The following is a 20,219-nucleotide window of genomic DNA, read 5'->3' as shown; positions in this document are numbered from 1 at the left end:
ATATATATATAAAGCTATACAGAAACATAATAAATTACATCATGTATGTAATTGCTGTATGGATGTATTACATCGCCTCATTATTGTATATAGATGCCAAGTTCCATGCTAAGGCACTAACACAGCCCCAAGAATTCTGGGGTCACACTAATATGTATACAAGCAAGAAAGAAAATATGCGCAAATTAAATGTATACCCTAAGGAAAGAAGGGGGAAAAGTTAGTGTCTTTAAAGAAAAATCCAACCAGATCAAAATCTAAATGAAAATAGAGAACATTAAAATAGTAATTAGAGAATGGAAGCTATGCTGATATTTTAAATTAAAGCCTCAAATATGATGCCTAATGGGAAAGCCTGTTATAATATAGCTTAAATATTAAATGTCTTGACAAAACTAATAAAGATAGTGTTGATGTCAGTAGGTTTGCCAAAGGGAGATCACGTAGTTGACAGGTAGTTGTATTCAAGGTGATCATAAACGTTTAGCCTTTGGGCTAAAAAAAAACCACTTGATTCCCCCATTCACTTTACATGGCATGGATAAAGGAATCTCCTGAAGTCAACTGATTGGCTGCACTCACTGTTCAGCTGACAAATTTCTGTAAAGCTCCTTTGATTTTTCATTGAAAAAATTTGGGCCATTCACAGGAATTGAAGATATGAGCTGTGTATGGCCAGCTTTAGAAGTTACCAAGTTGTAGACAAGGTCTTGCAGGTGAATGCCTATAGTTATAAATTAATGGTTCAGCTCCAGTTAGCCAAGTAATCAATAAAGTCACTTAGATTGGCTAGGCGGTAAATGTCATGATTAGGAATTATTATTATACAGGATTTATATAGCGCCAACAGTTTGCACAGCACTTTACAATATGAGGAAGACATTACAATCACAACACAATTCAAGACAAGATGGTGAGGGCCCTTGCCCGTGAGGGCTCACAATCTAATAGGGAAGGGCAAGTGATACATGAGGAGGTAGCTGTGTGGGGATGATTTGTTTGAGAATGTGATAGTTCAGTGGTTAGGTTGAGGTGGGATAGGCTTCCCTGAAGGGATGAGTCTTTAGGGATCGCCTAAAGGCAGTCAAGGTGGTGTATAGATGGACAGGTTGTGCTAAAGAGTTCCAGAGGATGGTAGAGACTCTAGAGAAGTCCTGGAGGTGAGTATGGGAGGAGTTGACAAGGAAGCTGGAAAGCAGGAGGAATTAAAAAAAAAATATTGATTAGTAAACAAGAAGAGGATGTTTCTTATCCAAAGCCATAACAAGTTATCAAAGCAAGTGGTAATGAAACAACATTACTCTTATTGTGTAATTACCACTTTGTGTCTCAAACAAAGTGAACGGGAAGGTGCAATGGCTTTGGGCAGCAAAATATAGATAATGATAAACACAGCATTCTCACTCCATTGTATCAGATTGTAAAGTTGCCTATAGAATTATTACCTTATCAATTAATTCTGTTGAGCCGGACTGAAGCAGGGGACCATTGGAAGGTCGATGGGGAAGCACAGACACCAACTGAAGAGTTCAGCAGACTAGATGTATGTGAAAGGGCTACTGGCCAGGATGGATTTTGTCCAATAGCCTGTGTCCCCCTTCCATGTTTAGGGGTTTTCTGCAGTGCACACAGACAGGTATACTCACAGAATAGAGTGTGCATGTCTATGGAAATCGCTGAATCTCTTTCTGTCAAAGTTTCCAATTTGTCTTACAATATATTCGTCTCATTTGTAGAGAATCATAAATCCAGGCAATCAGAATTTACAAACTGAATGGTTATCTGCATGTCCATTTTCAGCTAAATTGCTAATTTTGGCCAAACTTACCTGGTTCACCAATCAAACGTGTTCATGTCTATGTACAGAAAATGAGAATAATGGGGCATATGTATTGTTATGTTAATAAACATTCAACCATCCTCCTAAGTTTATGGCCAGCGGTCAGTGTAAGCGGTCCCTTTTTTATACTAACCTATTCCATTTTTTGCAGCTATTGGAGGGTGACTTGCATTTTTTTCATCATTAATGACTCTTTATCTTTATTAAGACTTGCATTATCAAATCCTACATTTTCCTATCTCTGTGTGGTTCTCTCTTATTTCCCTATTGCGCCCTGTTCGATTCTGCCTTCCTCCTTGCTCTCATTTCTTCTCTTTCTTGCGGTAAAACTGATTAACCCCAGGTCACCCCCCTCCCTCTCTCTCTCGCTCCCTATTGCTTCTGGCTCTTCTCTCTTCTGATTTACACGCTGCGTTCCGCTCACCACATTTGCATATGGTTATTGCGATTTTATTCTACACCGGGCTTTTTATTTTAAAGGAACAACCGCATGAAAAAAATGAGCCTTGGGGGCTGGGAGGGAAATGCAGTGATTTCAGAGTAGAGAAATTAAAATAGGTGTACAGGAAGGAAATAGTTAAGTCATTTGAGAGGTGATGTTTGTTATAAAATATTGATCTCTTAATCTTTTTTTTTTAACAAATTGGGCTGATTGGGGGAGAATGATTCTGCTGCATTTTGGGATTGAATTGGTTAATGTGCTCACAAAACCATGCATGCCTATGTAGTTTGGAGGTTATAAATCTGCCATCTTTTCATGTCTAGGGTGGATGATATTGGATTGTTGTTCCTTCCATTCATTTGTCATTTCTTAGGTGGTCAGAACAAGGTGAACTTCTACCCCACCTTCCCTCCACCAAACATGCTTTCTTCTCGGCTGATGGTAAAGAATTCAGCTTGCTTTAGGGACTTTGTACCAGTAAAAAGGAGCATAACATAGTTGACTTAGGATTCATGGCAAACAAAAAATGCCGTAAAAGACTAATTCCATTCCAGCTCTGTAAGACTGGTGTTCAATGAAAGAACCTGTACATTACACATAATATGAAGAGTGTAAAGCAGAAATTCATTGCTGATAAGTCACTGTTCTGAAGATCATTACAGGAGTCACAGAAAAGCACATATAGTTAAGGAATGGAGACACAAAGAGACAAAATAATATAGCAATGCAATGTACACAATAACATGGCCTGCACATATATTTGGGAAGGGGCATTTAGTGGCACTATTGTACCTATATTATAGATCATAAATATGTACAAAAATGGCACTAAGGCAGATACATTTTTTTATGTCGCTGCCAAGACTTACACTCATTTAATGATAGATGTATGAGGGAGTAAATTGTCCTTTCCCATATATTTTACTAGCTATAGACATAAAAGAACAGGACCATTGCCTATTCATCCAATTACATTTGAACAAGAAACAACTGTATATCTGTGGAATTCACTTACTTTTACAGACACCGCATGGTTGACTGACCAGAAGTGGGTCTTTCCCACTCTGTGGGATTGTTTAGTAGTTAGAAAGGAGTGCCTCATACCATTGATTTCTCCACAGAAAAACTTTATTCAGATGCCACACCTTGTATAATGCCACCAGCGCCTCCACACTCTGATGCGTTTTATCCTCATGGGTTCTGGTGATGTCGGAGGCATGCATCACTTAAGTGCATTGTGATACACAGAGCATGGGCGGGCTTCCCAGCCTGTGCCCGAAGTGCAACCAAACAGTGAAGCTTGAGCTAGTGTGGAGTGGTGATGACTAATTATCAATGGTTTGGCGATGTTGCATAAAAGGAATCTGTAAAGAAGCCATGAAGCTTGTGGTAACCACAATTCTGAAACTTACAAGTTCCACCCTAGATCTGAAGTTGTGGCATTATTTGCAGTGAAGCTAAAAAGGCTCTTCTTTGCCCTGAAACTATCAAAGAATGGTTGCCTCCATCAAAGGTAGGGATGCACAGATACTTTTCGAGTACCAGTGCAGATACTTGGCATTTTCACGAGAACTACCAGGGTTGCAGCGGTTGTAGCTGGGACCAGGCTCTGGCGCTCCACCACTGTCCTGAAATCATTAGTCTGTATTGTTTTAGAAAAACTGTCACATGACAATAAACAAAAATGTATCAGTACTCGTACTTGTAAGTACTCGGCAAGTACCAGTACTCGCAAAACTGGTATCTGTGCATCCCTTTATTTATAAAAACAAAATCGTACATTATAACAGAGATGTAGACATCCCAGGAGCTCCGTGTGCTTCTTACAAATGACAGCGGCCTCCTAACTTTTGAATTTTTCTCTAATCTAGTCTTGGAGCTAAAAAGTATCGGTACAGGTACTTGTACCGAGTACTGTACTTGGTATCTGTGCAACCCTAATCAAAGGTGTCCAAGACAGGAGTTTAGCTTTACAATTCTATCAAAAACGCAAAATACCTGTGTGAGTAAAATATGATGGGTACAATCATTCGCTGATTCATATGATGCCTTCTATCTCCAGGGCAGTGAACCACTGGATGGTTTCAGCTTCACTATTGAATAACTAGTATGAAGCACATGAGCCTGGAGATACTCATTTCTTTTTAATCTTAATTATACAAGTCTTTTGTTTTGTGACAGAATTTAATAAAGGATACAGTAGCACAAAGTGTGACACTCCTCTTGCTGAAACATGAGTAAGCCTCCACAGCTTTTCAGCACTGAAATCTAAACATATAAGGAACTACTAGAGCCAACAGTATATTAGTATGGTGGTCTGACCACTTAAAACTGATACAGATGTACACCACAATAAAGCAGACTTATGTGGTCTATTTATTAATGTTTTCACCCAAAAATCACACAACTTCCACCCAGGATTCGCACATTTTTCTAAATGAATACCATAAGGTAAGTGTGTATTTGTTGGAAAACATTTATAAATAAAGCCCAGAGATTCTTTACTATGTGATGGGCCACTACCTAGGCTAGCAGGTGCCAAAGCTGGACAGATGCTCGCCCATGCCTTAAACACTGTTTGCAAGTCGAATGGAAAAATAGAATAGAATACTCGAAGTAAAACTTTATTCTGAACAAATGACAAGATGCCCTGTCTGGCACCTCCCAAGTATGTGCTTAATTGTACAACCTTTGTTATGAAGATTACCCTCCTATTTAAGTTACACTAAGCATGTTATATAACAAATATAAGTCAAAACACGAGATGTTACTCTTAAATGGTTGAAGTATCTTTCATTTTTAGATTTGTGTATCCCTTATAGGTTAGCTGTTGGATCTCTAGAAACTTAATTTGGTCTATTGCAATAAATATTCAACAGATTTGAGACATTTTTATTTTGGAAGATGTACAGTTTTTGCTGACTCACATATTATTCTTGTTTGGGGGCTGTAAAAGTCCCTTTTATGGGGGGTGGGGGGGCTAAGTATGACCCCCTCCTATGGTCTCTGATTAAGTGCACTCCTGGCTGAAAAGCATCAGAGAAGATCCCAGGCAGGGCTTCATGTAATTTGTTTGGAACAATTCAGGGTGCATTCACACTGAAATGTGTGCACTGGACATAACAACGTAAGTACGTTCACATGTGTTGGCATAGTTCGTTGACATGCGCTGTTTTTTTGTTTAATTTTTACACTCCGCTATATAAGTTATTGGTTATGCTTACCATTGATGTGCTTTACGTTGACACGTTAAACCCGCGTTGCGTTGAAAAAAGTAGAGTCTGCGTAGGGCAGCTCATATGAACGCAACACACCGGTGTGAACTGCCCATTCATTTTCAGATGTCCTTGCTTTGGCATCCATTAAAAAATCTGGTGTGAATGGGGCCTGAAAGTTTAATTAATTAGGCATTCTATGGTGTGCCGCTGGTTGTTTTCCTTTTGATCTGCAAACATAAAAAATGTCTACTCTAACAATTCATGTGGGTTTTTACACATTTATAGACCTTGTACAACTGGTAAAAGGAGTAACGGATGTTCTTTTTTGCAAAGTTATTTTTTTTAAATGCCCAATAACATGAGGTCTCCTAAACAGTGGGACACATCACATCTTCCAGACAAGCACTTAACCCTTGCAGTATGGTGGCAGCTCCATAGCAAGGGTTAATTTTAAGAACTCTTTTTTAGAAAAACTTTATTGAAAGACGCTTTTTTTAAAAACCACAGGGCAACAAACATTTGAAGGCAAAGGCCAGCATGTACAGTGTGCTAGCTCATAGCAATTGGTAAGACTTTCTTCACCAATTTGACTACAGCAAAACAAACCTTGACGAGTTTGGTTACTGTACTTTGCACAGTTGGCCACTTTTTTTTTGCTATGGCCATTTTAGTGATTTTTAAATGAAAATATGCAATATCATTTTAGCTACTATTTGGAACTTGCCCTGTTATTTGCTTTCCAGTGAGTGTCAGTAGCTGGACCTCCTTGATTTAAATGCTAATTAGCTTGCCTTGCTACTTCCAAAGGGCTGATTAAACAGGAAATGATGTTGACAGGAAATGGATGGAGGCAGGCAGTGAGATAATTTAGCCTTGTGTTTGGAAAAAGAACACACACAGCTTCAGGATCGAAGGAAGAGTGAGAAGCCATGCCTGTGTTCCATGTCCAAGAACTTCATCTTGGCCATCGCCAAGCATGCAACCAGCAACTTTTAGAAATGACTGAAATTAGAACATAGTATGCATATGTATGGTTAGATTCACTGGTTTCCTCCATGCTCCTTGACCTTTTCAACTTTCTGTACACCTTTTTTTATCTTTAGTTTAGTAAAAGATATCAATTTTACACCTTATTTTGCGTAAATGCCTACAAGTCCTTGAACACCGAACAACTACCTGCTGTTTGGACAGAAAACTACCTAAAATAACATCCAATATGTTATATTAAATCAGGCCTGCCCATAGGTTTAAAAAAATTCACAAAATATACATCCCCTTGACTGTACAAGTCTGTTATTTTGATATTGCAGCCTTCAATTTGTCAACTGCATTCCAATTCAAAAAAAAAACCACATTCCCTATAAAGAAAACCTGTAGAGAAATTTTGAACCTGACATTGCTGACCTCCATCAGAAAATGCTTGGCTGTAGTATTTTCTGAGTCACTATGCTGAAACAAGCTCTGATCAGAAAAGTCGGATAAGTCAGAACCTAATATTTTATAGAAACATCAGCTATGGTAGCCTGCACACTTTATCAACACAGGTTTAAACTTGCCTATTGGCTCCAAACTTGAATAGCTTAGCTCCTGAAATATGCAGTAGTCTGCCTAGCCCATAACATATACAATGCATAGCAATGCCCTAGTTAGCAATGTTACTGCAAAGCAAAGCTGATCAAATAATGTGTGATGCGATATTGAAAGTTACTACGGTACCATTGATTAAATTATGGTCTGACTGGTCATAGCTGTGACTACATTTCACTGGTGATTAGGGAATGCCATCCCTATGCCTTACACTGTACCTGTGCAGCACATTGATGGGCTCTAGTAGTACTGCTGCTTATCCTACTCTCTTCCATGAGGTTTTACCTAGTGGTACGGTACATTAACTTTCAGTTCCAAAAAATGTTGTGATAGATTCTGTGAGCACTTATGGTCACAATCTATAAACGGTCCCTAAAACTTGCCCTAACCCTTATCCCTATCCTTACCTTAACCCATTAGCCTCACACTTGGTATGTTACATCAATGTACGCATTCATTTAAATGGGCTGGCAACGCACAGAAAACTGACCTGCGGCATTTGCTGTGATTGAGAGCACCATAACAGATAGCAGTTATTGTGTTGCAATGCAGAGCAACGTAGGCGAATCGGCATTGGGGAGCCATTAGGGATGAATGGCACCACATTGGCCCAACACGTGTTATTGCACTGAGAATATGCCCTTTCCTAACATGTTTACATTTAACCACCTAACCTTTGAGCCTAACCCTAGGCTAAACTATCCCACTAAATCAGCATATATAACAGTCCTGTGCAGAATTTTATTGGTGGAGATATAAGTTCCAAATGCTTCTGTTAGCTAGCTTGTGATTTGAGCACAAGCAGTGGTAACACCATAATGGTCAATATAGGCATACTGACAGCAATATTAATAGAAAGGATTTATATAGTGTGGCGCTTTACAATATAAGAAGGACATAACAGTTACAATAGAAATCAAACCCAGATGGTAAGGAGGGCCCTGCCCATGAGAGCTTATATGCACCCAGGTATGTGAAAAGATTGGATGTTATTGTGCGCAGTTGTTGGGTCAGACTGACTGCAGGGTTGCATTGCAGTCAGTAATTTAGTAAAATTAGATATAGAGGTGTTTGTCTTCATGACTCCGAAAATAGTAATAATCTTTCTATTATTATGAAAATTGATGAAGAGTAAAAAAAAAGTATTGAAATTTCAAGGATGTGTATACACAGTACTGCATACCAACAGGAAGGGGTGTTGGGGAGCAAGGTAAAACCCAAAGTGGATATTTTTTTTGTGGCCATGTAGATACATCTCTGCTTTAGTGGACTCACATTTAAATGTAAACAATCAACCATCGGTAAAGAATTAGACACAATACTAGTACCAATGTCATTTATGTCTAAAATGACAGAGAAATAAGCATCTAGGGTTTGGCTATTAGCGAAGTATAGGAATGTATAAATTCCAGCTTATACTATGTAGCAAGCAGCAAATCAAAAGTGGCAGAACTGTCATATTATAATATATACTGTAAGCTAGTCAGCCTTTTTGTAAAACTTATTTTGGTTCTTCAGCCATCATTCCTTATCAACTTCAAACCATTGCTATTCACAGATTTTGGGGTATTTACGACCCAAAAGTGTTTTTAAGTGTATGGAAACACGATTATCTTTTTATACGATGTGCTTTTGTGGTTATTGTTAATGATTGCCAAGTCTACAGTGCTGGTGGCTCTTTGTTAGGAGAGCAGCAAACATCTGTATGAAGCTGGAAATAGTAGAATGGTTTCTCTACTGCAATAGCTCAGTTTGTGTGTGCTCCTACAAACCTACAAACGCTGGCTCTAGGCTACTATGCAGGAGTCAGTGTGTGTGTGTGTGTGTGTGTGTGTGTGTGTGTGTGTGTGTGTGATATATATATATATACATACACACACACTTCAGTGTGATGTTTGTATCCATGGGATTTTTTAATTTGTGTATAATGACGCCATTACACTACTTATACCCAAACTACCTCTGGACAAGTAATTTCGATTGTGCAGTGGGGACTTTAATGCAGATCTATACTATTGCACCACTAAGCCTTCTGAGTCTCTTACAAGCTGAAAATACAGCAATATTTTCATAGCATAAGCACGTTTGGCAAAACAAATAAAGTAATGGCACTTCACATCTCTGAAGAGGACACTGAGATGCAATGTGCAAATAGCAAACCTTTATAAATACCATAGTAGCAGTAAACGTAAAGGCAAAGATAAAGCTGTTAAATCAGGTCTCTTATAACACAAGTGCACATTCATTTATGGGTCCATAAAGCTATAATATCATATGACTGGTGACAAATCAGGGGCCCATTTGTTATTGGAATCTACCTGGTTATTCTGCCCTACAGTACATAATATTATGATCTTGTGTGATGCAATATTGAAAGTTACTACCATTGATTAAATTATGGTCTGATTGGTCAGATCAAGCTGCACATACTAATACTTCGTATATATTCAGATTCACAAGATGCCGTGAGACAAGTTTCTCAACATCCATAACATGTGTGATCCATGCCTGGGGTGAGAATCTAAAACCTGCAGGAACTAGCACCATTAACATTTAAAAGAAATCTATTAAGATAGAAAAATGGGAGCTGCCATTGGAGACTTTTTAGAAGATGAAAACTCTAGGGCCATCACTCTCATCCTTCCCTCACTCCAAGGCAAATGACTTACCTGGGACACCTGATATGCACAAACATGTTCCAGGTCAGTACTCTTTATAAAAAAAAAGGATATAGGATAATGGCCCTGTAGCCTCCAGCTTTAAAAGAAAGTAACGAATGGCAGCTGCTGTATATCTATAGATAAAGCTGAAAAGTCCTTTAAAATAGTGCAACATAGTGACTGAAAAAATGTTTTTCTATGTATTTAGCAGATTTGCATTTAGGTATCATTGTCGGAGATCAGTGACAGCACTATGCATGTTTGGATTCACAGACAATCAAAGCAATGTCAAGTAGTTACTGAACATATAGTCAGACATGGTTGTCTGCTGATACAGGAACAGCACAGTTTGGGTCAGACACCGTACTGCAAACATACCTTGGGTCTGCTTATAAAGCAGGTATCTCACAGATAAATAGAGTGTGCTATGCTCCTGCTGGACATCACCTTTGCCTAATTTTGGATGAGCATGGATAGAGTGAAGGGTCCCCTGAGCAGCCACCCCCACCCTGGGGATGGTCTGCGTACTGACAGGAGGCCAAAACCATTTAACATCTCATCAGGCAGCATGGCGGTCCGGCTGTCACCGTGGCAACGCCGGGGCTCAATTTCACAAATGTCACATTGCGTTAACATCTTCACACTGCCCCACAACCCCGGGATTAACCCCTGCCAGTCTGCAAAAGAGTGTGTAGCCCATACACTGTAACTCACTTGTTCTTGTTTTACTTAACACTTCAGCGGTTTAAACAAAATATATATCGTTCATAAACATTTGATTTTTTTCTTTCTGGATTCATAAAAAAAAAAAAGAACTCCCCTTAAGAAAATATAAGTATTGTAACCAAGCACCTTTCCTTAGAACTTTCAGACCTCTTGCAACACTGAATTCTTCTTGAGGTGCCTCAGATTATTATAGATCCGTCCCACTGCCCATAAAGATCCCTTTCGTATCAGATTCCCAGCAAAAACTATATGTACCAAAATAGAATATGTAAAATATGACTTTTAATTAAACAAAATGCCATCCCTGGCTCTGCACTTCTTTGCTTAAATATAATTAATAGGGCATAGGCTTCTTTCCCTCCAAGCTTCAGGAAGAGCTGTCAGGCCCTGTGATCACTCAAGTGCCATAATGCACAAGAAATCCATTGGCTTCCTTTGGATAACAAGCCTGAGATTCCCATTAAGCCTTTGGGTGACCAGTCTGGAGATGTTTGTCACAACGGCGTTTCCAGGTTGGCTGTTGAAAAAAGAAAAACTGTAGAAAAATAAAAACAGGTAATGTGCATTACCAACTGTTGTGAGCATAGTTTTTTCCACACTGAGAAATCATTTTTTTCTTTGCATAAAAATCAACCACTGAAGTGTCTTGTTGAATTTGTTTAAAAAGTCCAGCAGTTTGTTAAAGGTCCGTCAACGTCCTATAAAAGCCTTGTCACAAGAGCTCAGAGTCACCTCTTCAACAGGTGTAATTTGAATGACGACAGACTCTAGAAAACCTAGGTGGGAAAAAAAAGGGAACACCGTTAACCCAGACAGGCAAGCAAAATCAGCTCAGGAGCAGCAAAGCCTGAGGCTAGCAAGTGTGCTTAGCTGCGTGTTCAAAGGCATGTCTGAAAATCAAACAGCTTGCTATGTACACTGTGCCGACTGCTCTAAAAGCCTGCAAGAAAATGGCCCTGTATATTATAGTCACAGAAAGTACTGGTAAAAAAATAAATTAAAAAACGGGGTTCTTCCCATGAACAAAAGCTAGAAACAGCATGCAATGGGAGGGACAGGTAGGCAGCCACAAGGCATCAGAAGAGGAATCACCTACACGAGACTGAGAGGGGGAAATCAAGACACCAAAGAAGTGACAAGTGAAATATAAATTGGGATTATGTTTAGAAAAGGGTTGTGAGTTGAGAGGCGGTGGTGTGCTTATACTAGTAAAGGAGAGAGGAAATACAAATGCTGGACAGACTGGGCATCCGGAGGAGGGAGGCTGCACTTGCAAAGAAGGGGGAGAGGAGCCCATCTGGCCACAGTGTTACACAGAGATTGCTGGTATTAAAGGTTCTCTCGGCTGAGTGGAATCAGGGGACGGCTGGTAATGAGATGACAAAACGCTGGCAGTCTGGGAGGAGCGGCTCTGTCACAGCGTTGCGCGCTCAGCTGGGTCATTTGTAAGTGTCAATCACATGGTGTCCAGGGGGAAGATAAGGGGGGCACCATCCTACTTCATCTGTTCCAGCATAGAGCCCTAGCTGAACCAGGTTTTCCCAGCTACCTGCAGTATCTACAGACACCACCTGTCAGCATGTGTACACATGAAGACAGAGCACTTTAACTGCAAAACAATAAGGATTTGAACACATATACAAGAAAAAAACCTGTGCTTTTATGAAGAATTATTAGTGTGCGAGTTTCTATAATTTACAAGCAGGCATTCAATGCATAGCCTAATCATCTGTTGGTCTAGTGCACATGCACTATGCTTGGGTGGTACATGCAGAATGACAGTTTATTCAGACAAATTACATGAAGTCTAGATCTGCAGAAGAGTGTACTTTGGAATATCAACAGTAAAGCTGGCCGCCATACACTGGTAGATTTTTGTATGAATTTTCAAAAAAATCTCATCAAGACATTCGATAATACTGTCAAAGACTTGACGATTCTCATTCGAAATTGCATTTAATTTCGGAATGAAAGGAGTTTGTCAAACGAAAACCATATTTACTGTAAGAATTTTCCATCCCGGCCTTCGTTTTTGCAGCACTTCGGTCAAAATTCCAATATCCATTTGAGCCCATTAACTATTAAAGAAATCTAACGAATGTTCCGAAAACTAATTTTTTTAAACTAAATCCTACTGGTGTACAGCCAGCTGAAATTATTTTTATCATCATCTAAGTACTACCTAGGCATCTCTAATGTTTAGTCGAACCTGGGACTATAATCCTTACATATTATGCATCTGGATCATCTGGCTCTAGGCTCTCCATGAAATCATCCATCAGCCCAGCAGCTTTGCTTTTCTTCTTTGGGGGACCTGTGTGAAGAAAAGGAGCAAGGTGGATAAAGGTGCAAATGAGCGTTATGGGAAACTGGCTTGTGCAATGTCAAGAAGTCACATGTGCAATGCTAATAATCCTGATTGTTAAACAGAAAAAAATTAATAAACAATATTAAAAGAAAAACCATTTCCAAAATGGCAGAAAGTACTGGCGGGTTTATTTTACTCACACCTTAACACAATATTATGCCGTTGCTAACTTGGCCAAAAGAGGTGTTTCAGTATCCTGCACACTGAACGGTGACTTCCTGGATGAGTGGCACACCAGTATTCCCCAAATCCCCTGCATTATTTCTCACTGTTGCCCTGCTGTCTTCTCCAGGGAAGTTCCCTCCTTTGAGAATGGAGTGGGAGGCCCCACTGACTGACATGTTTACAGAATGCAGAAAACTAGTCAATACTAATTAACCTGCTAGGAGACACAGTTGCTGACAGTGAAAGCGAAGGAGGGGGAGAGAAGGACAGAAAAGAGGAGGAGAGAAGGAGTGGAAGAATTAGGAAGTTGAGAAAAGTAATTGAAAAAGAAAGGCATACAGTGATGAAAAAGAATCATTAAAGAAAAGGAAGAAACAGGATAACTGAAGTCCAGAGAAGTAAAATTATATTTTTATTCATTGATAATTTGGTGGACGTCAAATGAGCACTAATGATGATAGAAGAATATAGTATAAAGAGTGAGTGACAATTGGAAACCATATAGAGAAGTTGTATGTACTATAAATTAATGGGGTGAGGGTTGATGTACTTTGGGCTCTGTGCAGAAATTGATATAAGACATGAAGACACCCATATGCAGACTACAAAAGTGTGAATTGGAAGCAATGTGGTAAAAATGAGGGATATATAAAATCAGGAGAAAATAAGCAATTTAAAATAGCAAGGACATCCACAAACACTGCACAAGAGACATGAAAACAGAGAGCAGCAATAGAAGTCTGTATTGAAATACATAATCGGGGGAGAGATGCTCAGTGCCTTTCACTGAACTTTTGATACATACAAAATGAATTTTGTGTGGGGATCAAAGATTGTGGATGGAGGACACTATTGACTGTAAATATTCATTAATATCTCACTCTGCACATTATTCATTTAGAAGAACTGTGTTTGCAGGTTCCACTGTATTTGTATAGGAACCATGGGTAGCACTATTCATTTGACTATTATCTCTTGTTGGATACATGGTAAGGGTCAATAAACATTGGCTTACATTAAAGGACTATTAAAATGCTCACAAATGTGAATAGAAGACATTTCAAAAGCTTGTGATAATAGAACCGACATTCGGTAAGAAACTGATCTGAAGGCAGACATTGACTGACATACATCAGACTAGCTGATACAAATACATGTTTTTATTTAACATGGGTTGTCTTTACCAATCAGATTTAAGATATATATTTTAATACACTTTCTGAAGAACCTGGTGGGATAACCCTTGTGAACAAAGGATAAGGTGAAAAAGATTTATCAGATCAAAGTGTCAAATTTAGTCAAAATTTGTACTGGTGCCTGGCACAATATACAGATATGTACACATTTTACAATCAGCTCAGGGGTGTGGAATTCGCCCAACGCCCAGGACAGGCAGTTTAGCCCTGCTCCGGACAAGCAGAGCTAAATGTACAGCGTGGGGCCACCGCTCGTTTTTATACAAGTGATCTGATCAGATCACTTGTATGAAAGGAGCGGGGGCAATCGTGTCTGGCCCCTGCCGCCATGGCTTTCGGGGTCCCCCGCTCCTCTGGGGGACCCGTAACCACAGCACATCAGCACACCATAGAGCCCGTAGAACAGACGAAGAACGTCCGTTCTTCGTCTGCTCTGTGCTATCACCGAGACCGTGGCGCTAAGATCACAGCGCCACCTATCTCAGCTGTCAGGAACCACACAGAACATCTGTTCTGTGTTGGAGGGCAGGTTCCATAGGGAGAACCTGTCACCTCCAAACTATCACATGAGGGATTTTTAATCCCTCTATGTGATAGGAATAAAATTAAGTGGGGGGAAAAAGTTAAAAATAATAAAAAGTAATAAAAAATAATAAAATATATAAAAATAAAAAAATAAAAAGTGATAAAGTAACAAAAAAATGTAAAACCAACCCCGCCATCTGCATGCAAATAAACGCATGCATAGGACATTGAGTGTGTGCGTTGAGTGCTGCCGCCATTCCTCTGTGTGCCGTATTGTGGTAGCCAGGCAGCAGAACTCTTCTACACACACAATGTGCATTAAAGGGTAAGTTCACTTTCCCAAATAATATGTGAAAATTGAATTATCCGATCAAATCTGGCCCGATCTCTTCCAAACCAATCCCCCGGCTATACGTACCTTTCGGCGAACAGTCCTTACCCTCCTCCAGTACAGGTGTACTATCTGTACCCCGTAACGCAGTCCAGCCCTATGCAGTTTGAATTTCGCTCGCAAATTGCAAGCACTCATTGGTCAGCGTGGTCAGGTGACCACACTGACCAATGAGAAGCGCTATTTAGCACAGTTAAATACAGTTTAGATTAGGGATGCACCAATACAGAGTATTTGGGCGAGGACTGTATAGTCAAAAAAAAAGATGTACAGTTTGATAATCAAAATTCCCATGTTGAAACATTATAGGCAATAGACTCCATATGCAGTTCTAAAAACTTGGTATGGATGATTTAATTTAACTTAGATTTCAGATGCCGGTCTGTCCAGCCTAGCAGCCAACAATTTTTTGTATGAGCAATATAAGATCTGATTTAATTCATAAACAGGAAAGGCTCAAAAGTTCAGAATCCAGAAGTCATTTTTAGGTACATTGGCTGTCATAGAAGGCTCCAAGCCCTGGTAAAAGATACAAAAGTAATGCGAATGATCAAAACAAACGGATTAAGAAAAAAAAAACACCAGGTGACAGGAGTAAGAAAGAGAGATAAGATCAGAGTACAGAGAAAGCAGTAAAAGGAAAAGATGTTCCTCTTTGGATCACTCCGCTATGCATTACATCAACTGGACCTAACTTAAGAAAATGTAGAGTACAGAGAAAAAAATAACACTGCCTCACTAGGCTTCTTGTATAATAAGCCTAACCATCTTCTTCACCCTCTGTTGACCTATAGTCTGAGGTACTAACTGAAACTGTTAGCCTGTAAAAAGAAAAATATAAGGGTGCCAGTGCTGACTGAAAATGCTAACTGCTTGTTTGTTATGCTGAGCCAGTGGTTTGTTCTGAGTCACTGACCTGTAACAAGCAAGCAGCATTAGAAAGCCAGAAGCCCTTAACAGCATAATTGTTCTCACTCAGGGACTAATCGTTCTGAAGAGGGTCAAAACCATGATAGCCAGGCAACCAGCATTTTCAGTAAAAGGGTCAGCAATGCCAACCAAAATATTTCTCTAATGGCAGTTTTCAGTTCATGCTTTCCTGCCCTTTAGAAATTGCTATTCCAATCTGTAAGTCTTATGATCTCTACCAAAGGGGAGAATCAGTGCGCATGCAGAGCCAATTGTCCAGGTGTGCCTGAAGGTTACCACCTTAGGTGGGCAGGAAGATCTGGTGCTTTGCCCTCTTCGGCTTCTGCGCTGTTGTGACTGCCTGCTCTGTGCTTGATGTACTTAGGCTGAGGTGCACTCGATACTGGTTTCATTTCTTTTTTTTATGATTTTACCCATGATTTATCATGTTGACATCCATGTTTCGTAGTTAAACCATAGTACTATGCAAAGACTTTGGTACTTCTATATTTTATATGATAATATAGTATGTCGCAAATAGTAATGCTGATATTCATGCTTGGTCCCAATTGCTTACAATGAACTAGTTGCTATTGCATCTCTACTGTCCTCAAGGATAGGTTTAATAATCATGTGCAAAGGTGATTTTAAAGTTCCTCTTTTTTCCGCATATATCTACTGCTAACAAGCTGTAGATATATGCCCCATGATTAAAAACACGCACGGTGACCAGACACCATGGGACACGAGGAGTCTGCGGTGGATCAGAGACTGGCACCAGTGCTGGAGGGACTGTCGGAAACGAGTGGAAGGTGATCGCAGCAAAGAGGCATCAAATAAGGCAAGTGCTTACAGCAGCACTGGGGGTGGGGGAGGGGGGATATTGATTTAACTCCTTCACGACTGACGACGTACAGTGTACGTCGCCAGCATCGGGGCTGTTTAAACAGACTCTCGGCGGCTTTTTCCCACCGGGACTCTGTTTAAACTTGTAAAGACGACTGTCGGCTTTACAACAGAAGCAATTCTGGAGACTCAGCTGTCGCCAGATCACTTCTACTGTCCCGTGAAGGGGCCACCCCCGCCGTGCTTCCTGGGCGGGCCCGGCTTCTTCGGTATCGGCGGGGAGCTGGGGAGGAGTTGGACAAACCTCCGTTCGTCGATCCCCCTCCCTGTTCTATGGGACCGGGAGCGATGCAGATTACATCACTTCCCGGTGCAATAGCTGTCAGTGTAGGGCTCCCTGCTATCACATTGGGGGCTTATAAGCCCCCCTATGTGATAGCAATTAAAGTAAAGTTTAAAAAACCAAACAGTTTTTATAATTAACATTAAATAAAATAAATCTAAAAATAATAAATACATTTTGTAAAGTCCTCCGCGAGCACACGCATCGGATGCGCCTAATTATGAAAACGACGAACACACTACACATGTTGGGTATCGCCGCGCACACCGGAGTGAGAGCAATAATTCTAGGGCCAGTATTTTTGGGTATCTCTAAACGGACGACCTGCGGGGCTTTTAAAGCATCGTCTATGGACTTTTTGGGGTACTGACGTTTGTCGCCGTTTCACGGGTGCACACAATTTTTAACCTGGGCATGTTGGGTATTTATTTCCTCGTTGTACCCTCATCTTTTATATTTTATTTAAAAATGGGTATTTTATTGTGTTTTGGGGCACTCAAGTAAATTTTTCCATAAATTGTGGGGTTTGATAAGGAGTTGGGCTAATATCGTGCAACATAAAAATTTGCAACTGCCAACATTTTATTCTATAGTGTCTTGGCTTTCAGAAAATATATAATGTTTGGGGGTTTTTAAGTAAGTTTCAGGCCTAAAATGTGGAATATAACATGGGTGCAAAAAAATGTAAAAAAAAAGGCTTCAGTCATGAAGGGGCTAATGTCACTTTAACTTAGTGTGGGGAGTATTAGTTAGTTGTCTGTGCCACTCGGTGCTAAAAAGGGAGCGGTGTTTACTCCAAAACGTGTTGTGTGTAAATAAACGTTTTATAGTCGAATTTGGAGTTCCCAATTTTGGTGTTTCTACAAACTCAAGATTTGTGTACTATGTATTCCCATGGCTACTTATTATGTCAAGCGACACTGGCCTGCCAGTCACTCCAGGGGAGACTCTCCATGTTGGCATCTTTACTTTTAATTTACTTATAGGTTTAGGAAGGATGTTATTTCCTTCATCACATCAACTTACACTTAAGGATAGTTCAACGATGATCCATTCATGAATTTCTCTGTATACACAGCCTGATTGCCGTGGTACACAGTACATGAGATTTCTTCCAAATCAATAAGGTGAGGAGCATAAGTTTTATCTGATCTCTGTGGAACTACTGGTACTCTCAGGAGGCACCCTTGTTATTTGTATCTTTTCAGCATTGCTTGTACCTGTATGGAGGGACTGACAAAGCGGCAGCCTTGGAGGACAGGTCTGCAGCATTATTGCCCCACTGTCAAGACTACTTTGCTTCTACCCCATGTGACACAGGGGTTTGCTTCTGTTGTGGATGTTTTAGCTCAGGTTATGTAACCTGAGAGCAGCACCTTCTTCATGAAGAAAGTTAAAAATTATGTATGTACCTTAAAACTGCAGGCACATAAAACAGGTTTGGCATATCACAGATCGGTAGCCCCCGTTGAAAAATACATCTTAGCATCTAATTGGTACAGTTCTACTTTAATTTTTCTGTCAACATTTTGTACAAGCATACTGCTAATGTTTGTCAATGGCAAGCTTTGCAGCCATAAACACTTAAAAGGAAAAAAAGTTGCACTGGTTTCATATACAGGAGTGCTTACCAAGAATCCCAGACGAGGCCTATGCAATCCCTGGATCTCAGTACATAAAAGCTCAATTAAGATACAGATGAGCACTCCATGAAAGGCTTGCTTCAGGCTTCGCTCTGACACCTTTCAATGGATGTGGCCTAAAGCGTCTGTGTAAGTTTGATGCTGTAGTCACAGTCACTTGTACTGCTCCTCCCAACATGCCCTTGCCCCAAAGAGAAAGTGACGCACTGGTGATGCTGGATACATGTCTGCATTTAGCACTTCAGGCTTGTTATTTATGGGCAAATTAAAAGCACAGTAACAGTACCCTAGCATGGCAGCGTAAGTGCAATCCAGGCCATCATGTTATGTCTAATGAAGATTCAACAACTGAATCCTAATATTTCATTACAGTGTGTCATTACAATGCAAGTACTGCATAGTCTAGTTAGGTATGCTTGGTGTTACAGAACATAAAGCAGCTAACTGACATGACAACATTACCAGGTATGTTACAGGTTTGCTTCTTACCATGATACTGTTCTGCAGTTTTTCTCCTCAGAGCCTCCAAACTCTCCTCAGTGTCTGCCCATTCCAGAACCAGCCTTCGTCCATATAAATGTGTACTGTGACAAAGTGCATTAAATGCTCTCTGTGTTGGGGGGCACAAAATAATATTAATATTAAGGTCAGTAGCGTGACAAGTACAAAAAAAATTAAAACAGAGACTTTAGGAGGTCTATGCTAAGAAGCATGAAAAAAAAAAAGAATAGGAAACAAAGCAGTACAATATTTTTTCAATTATAGATGCTGGCTTGACTTCTAAAACTTAAGATTCCAAAAGGTATTGCTACCTAAAGCTTGGCACTGTCCTGCTCCAGGTTATTCTCATGCAGTGTTATTTTCTTTAAATATATCAAATATATTAATTCTATTTCTGGGGTCTCAACGTACCGCTTTTCTCACAGTATGACGTACATTGCCACCGCTGCACCCTCCCCTTAGAGTTATATAAAATGTATTCCTTTTACTTTATTAAAATCTTTTTATTGTTATTAAACCCTTTCTTCCTCTTCCTTTAGTACCCATTCCATTTTAGAGGGCGGTACCTCATTTCCTATTTACAACTCAATTGACCATTGTAATCACTCTACTTTTGTCTCTATTTGCATTCCTCCATCAAATCTCTCTTTTCCCTAGCTCTAACTAATAAATCCATTGGCACTCATGGCCAACACGTTTTACACCTATCATCAGGGGTCTGTGCAAATTATGGCAACAAAAAAGTAATAGTGCTTTTGTGCCATTACCAGGAAAACAAACTGTCCTGCTCCTGTTGGTTTATGAAGGCATCCTATAATAAAAGGTCTCAGCCACTTCTGCGATACAATATAATATAAAA

The 20,219-nt window shown here is 39.9% G+C and overlaps 1 protein-coding gene across 1 annotated transcript in view; it reads right to left on the bottom strand.

Annotated features, from left to right (window-relative positions):
• Positions 1-11,133: 11,133 nt before the first annotated feature.
• The window catches only part of RBM19 (RNA binding motif protein 19), a 45,834-nt gene continuing 36,748 nt past the window's right edge, over positions 11,134-20,219 (bottom strand). The window contains exons 23-25 of the mRNA XM_018560609.1: positions 19,349-19,469; positions 12,702-12,787; positions 11,134-11,249 (exon numbers count right to left, since the gene is read on the bottom strand). Coding sequence (XP_018416111.1) covers positions 12,705-12,787; positions 19,349-19,469 — 204 coding nt within the window. The 3' untranslated portion in view covers positions 11,134-11,249; positions 12,702-12,704. The remainder of the gene's footprint in view (positions 11,250-12,701; positions 12,788-19,348; positions 19,470-20,219) is intronic.

This window comes from Nanorana parkeri, unplaced genomic scaffold (assembly GCF_000935625.1).
Source record: "Nanorana parkeri isolate BGI_ZX_2015 unplaced genomic scaffold, ASM93562v1 scaffold18, whole genome shotgun sequence".
In the NCBI taxonomy this organism is placed as follows: domain Eukaryota; kingdom Metazoa; phylum Chordata; class Amphibia; order Anura; family Dicroglossidae; genus Nanorana; species Nanorana parkeri.
Note: the sequence above shows the minus strand (reverse complement) of the source record. Positions and strands in the feature narration are given on the sequence as shown.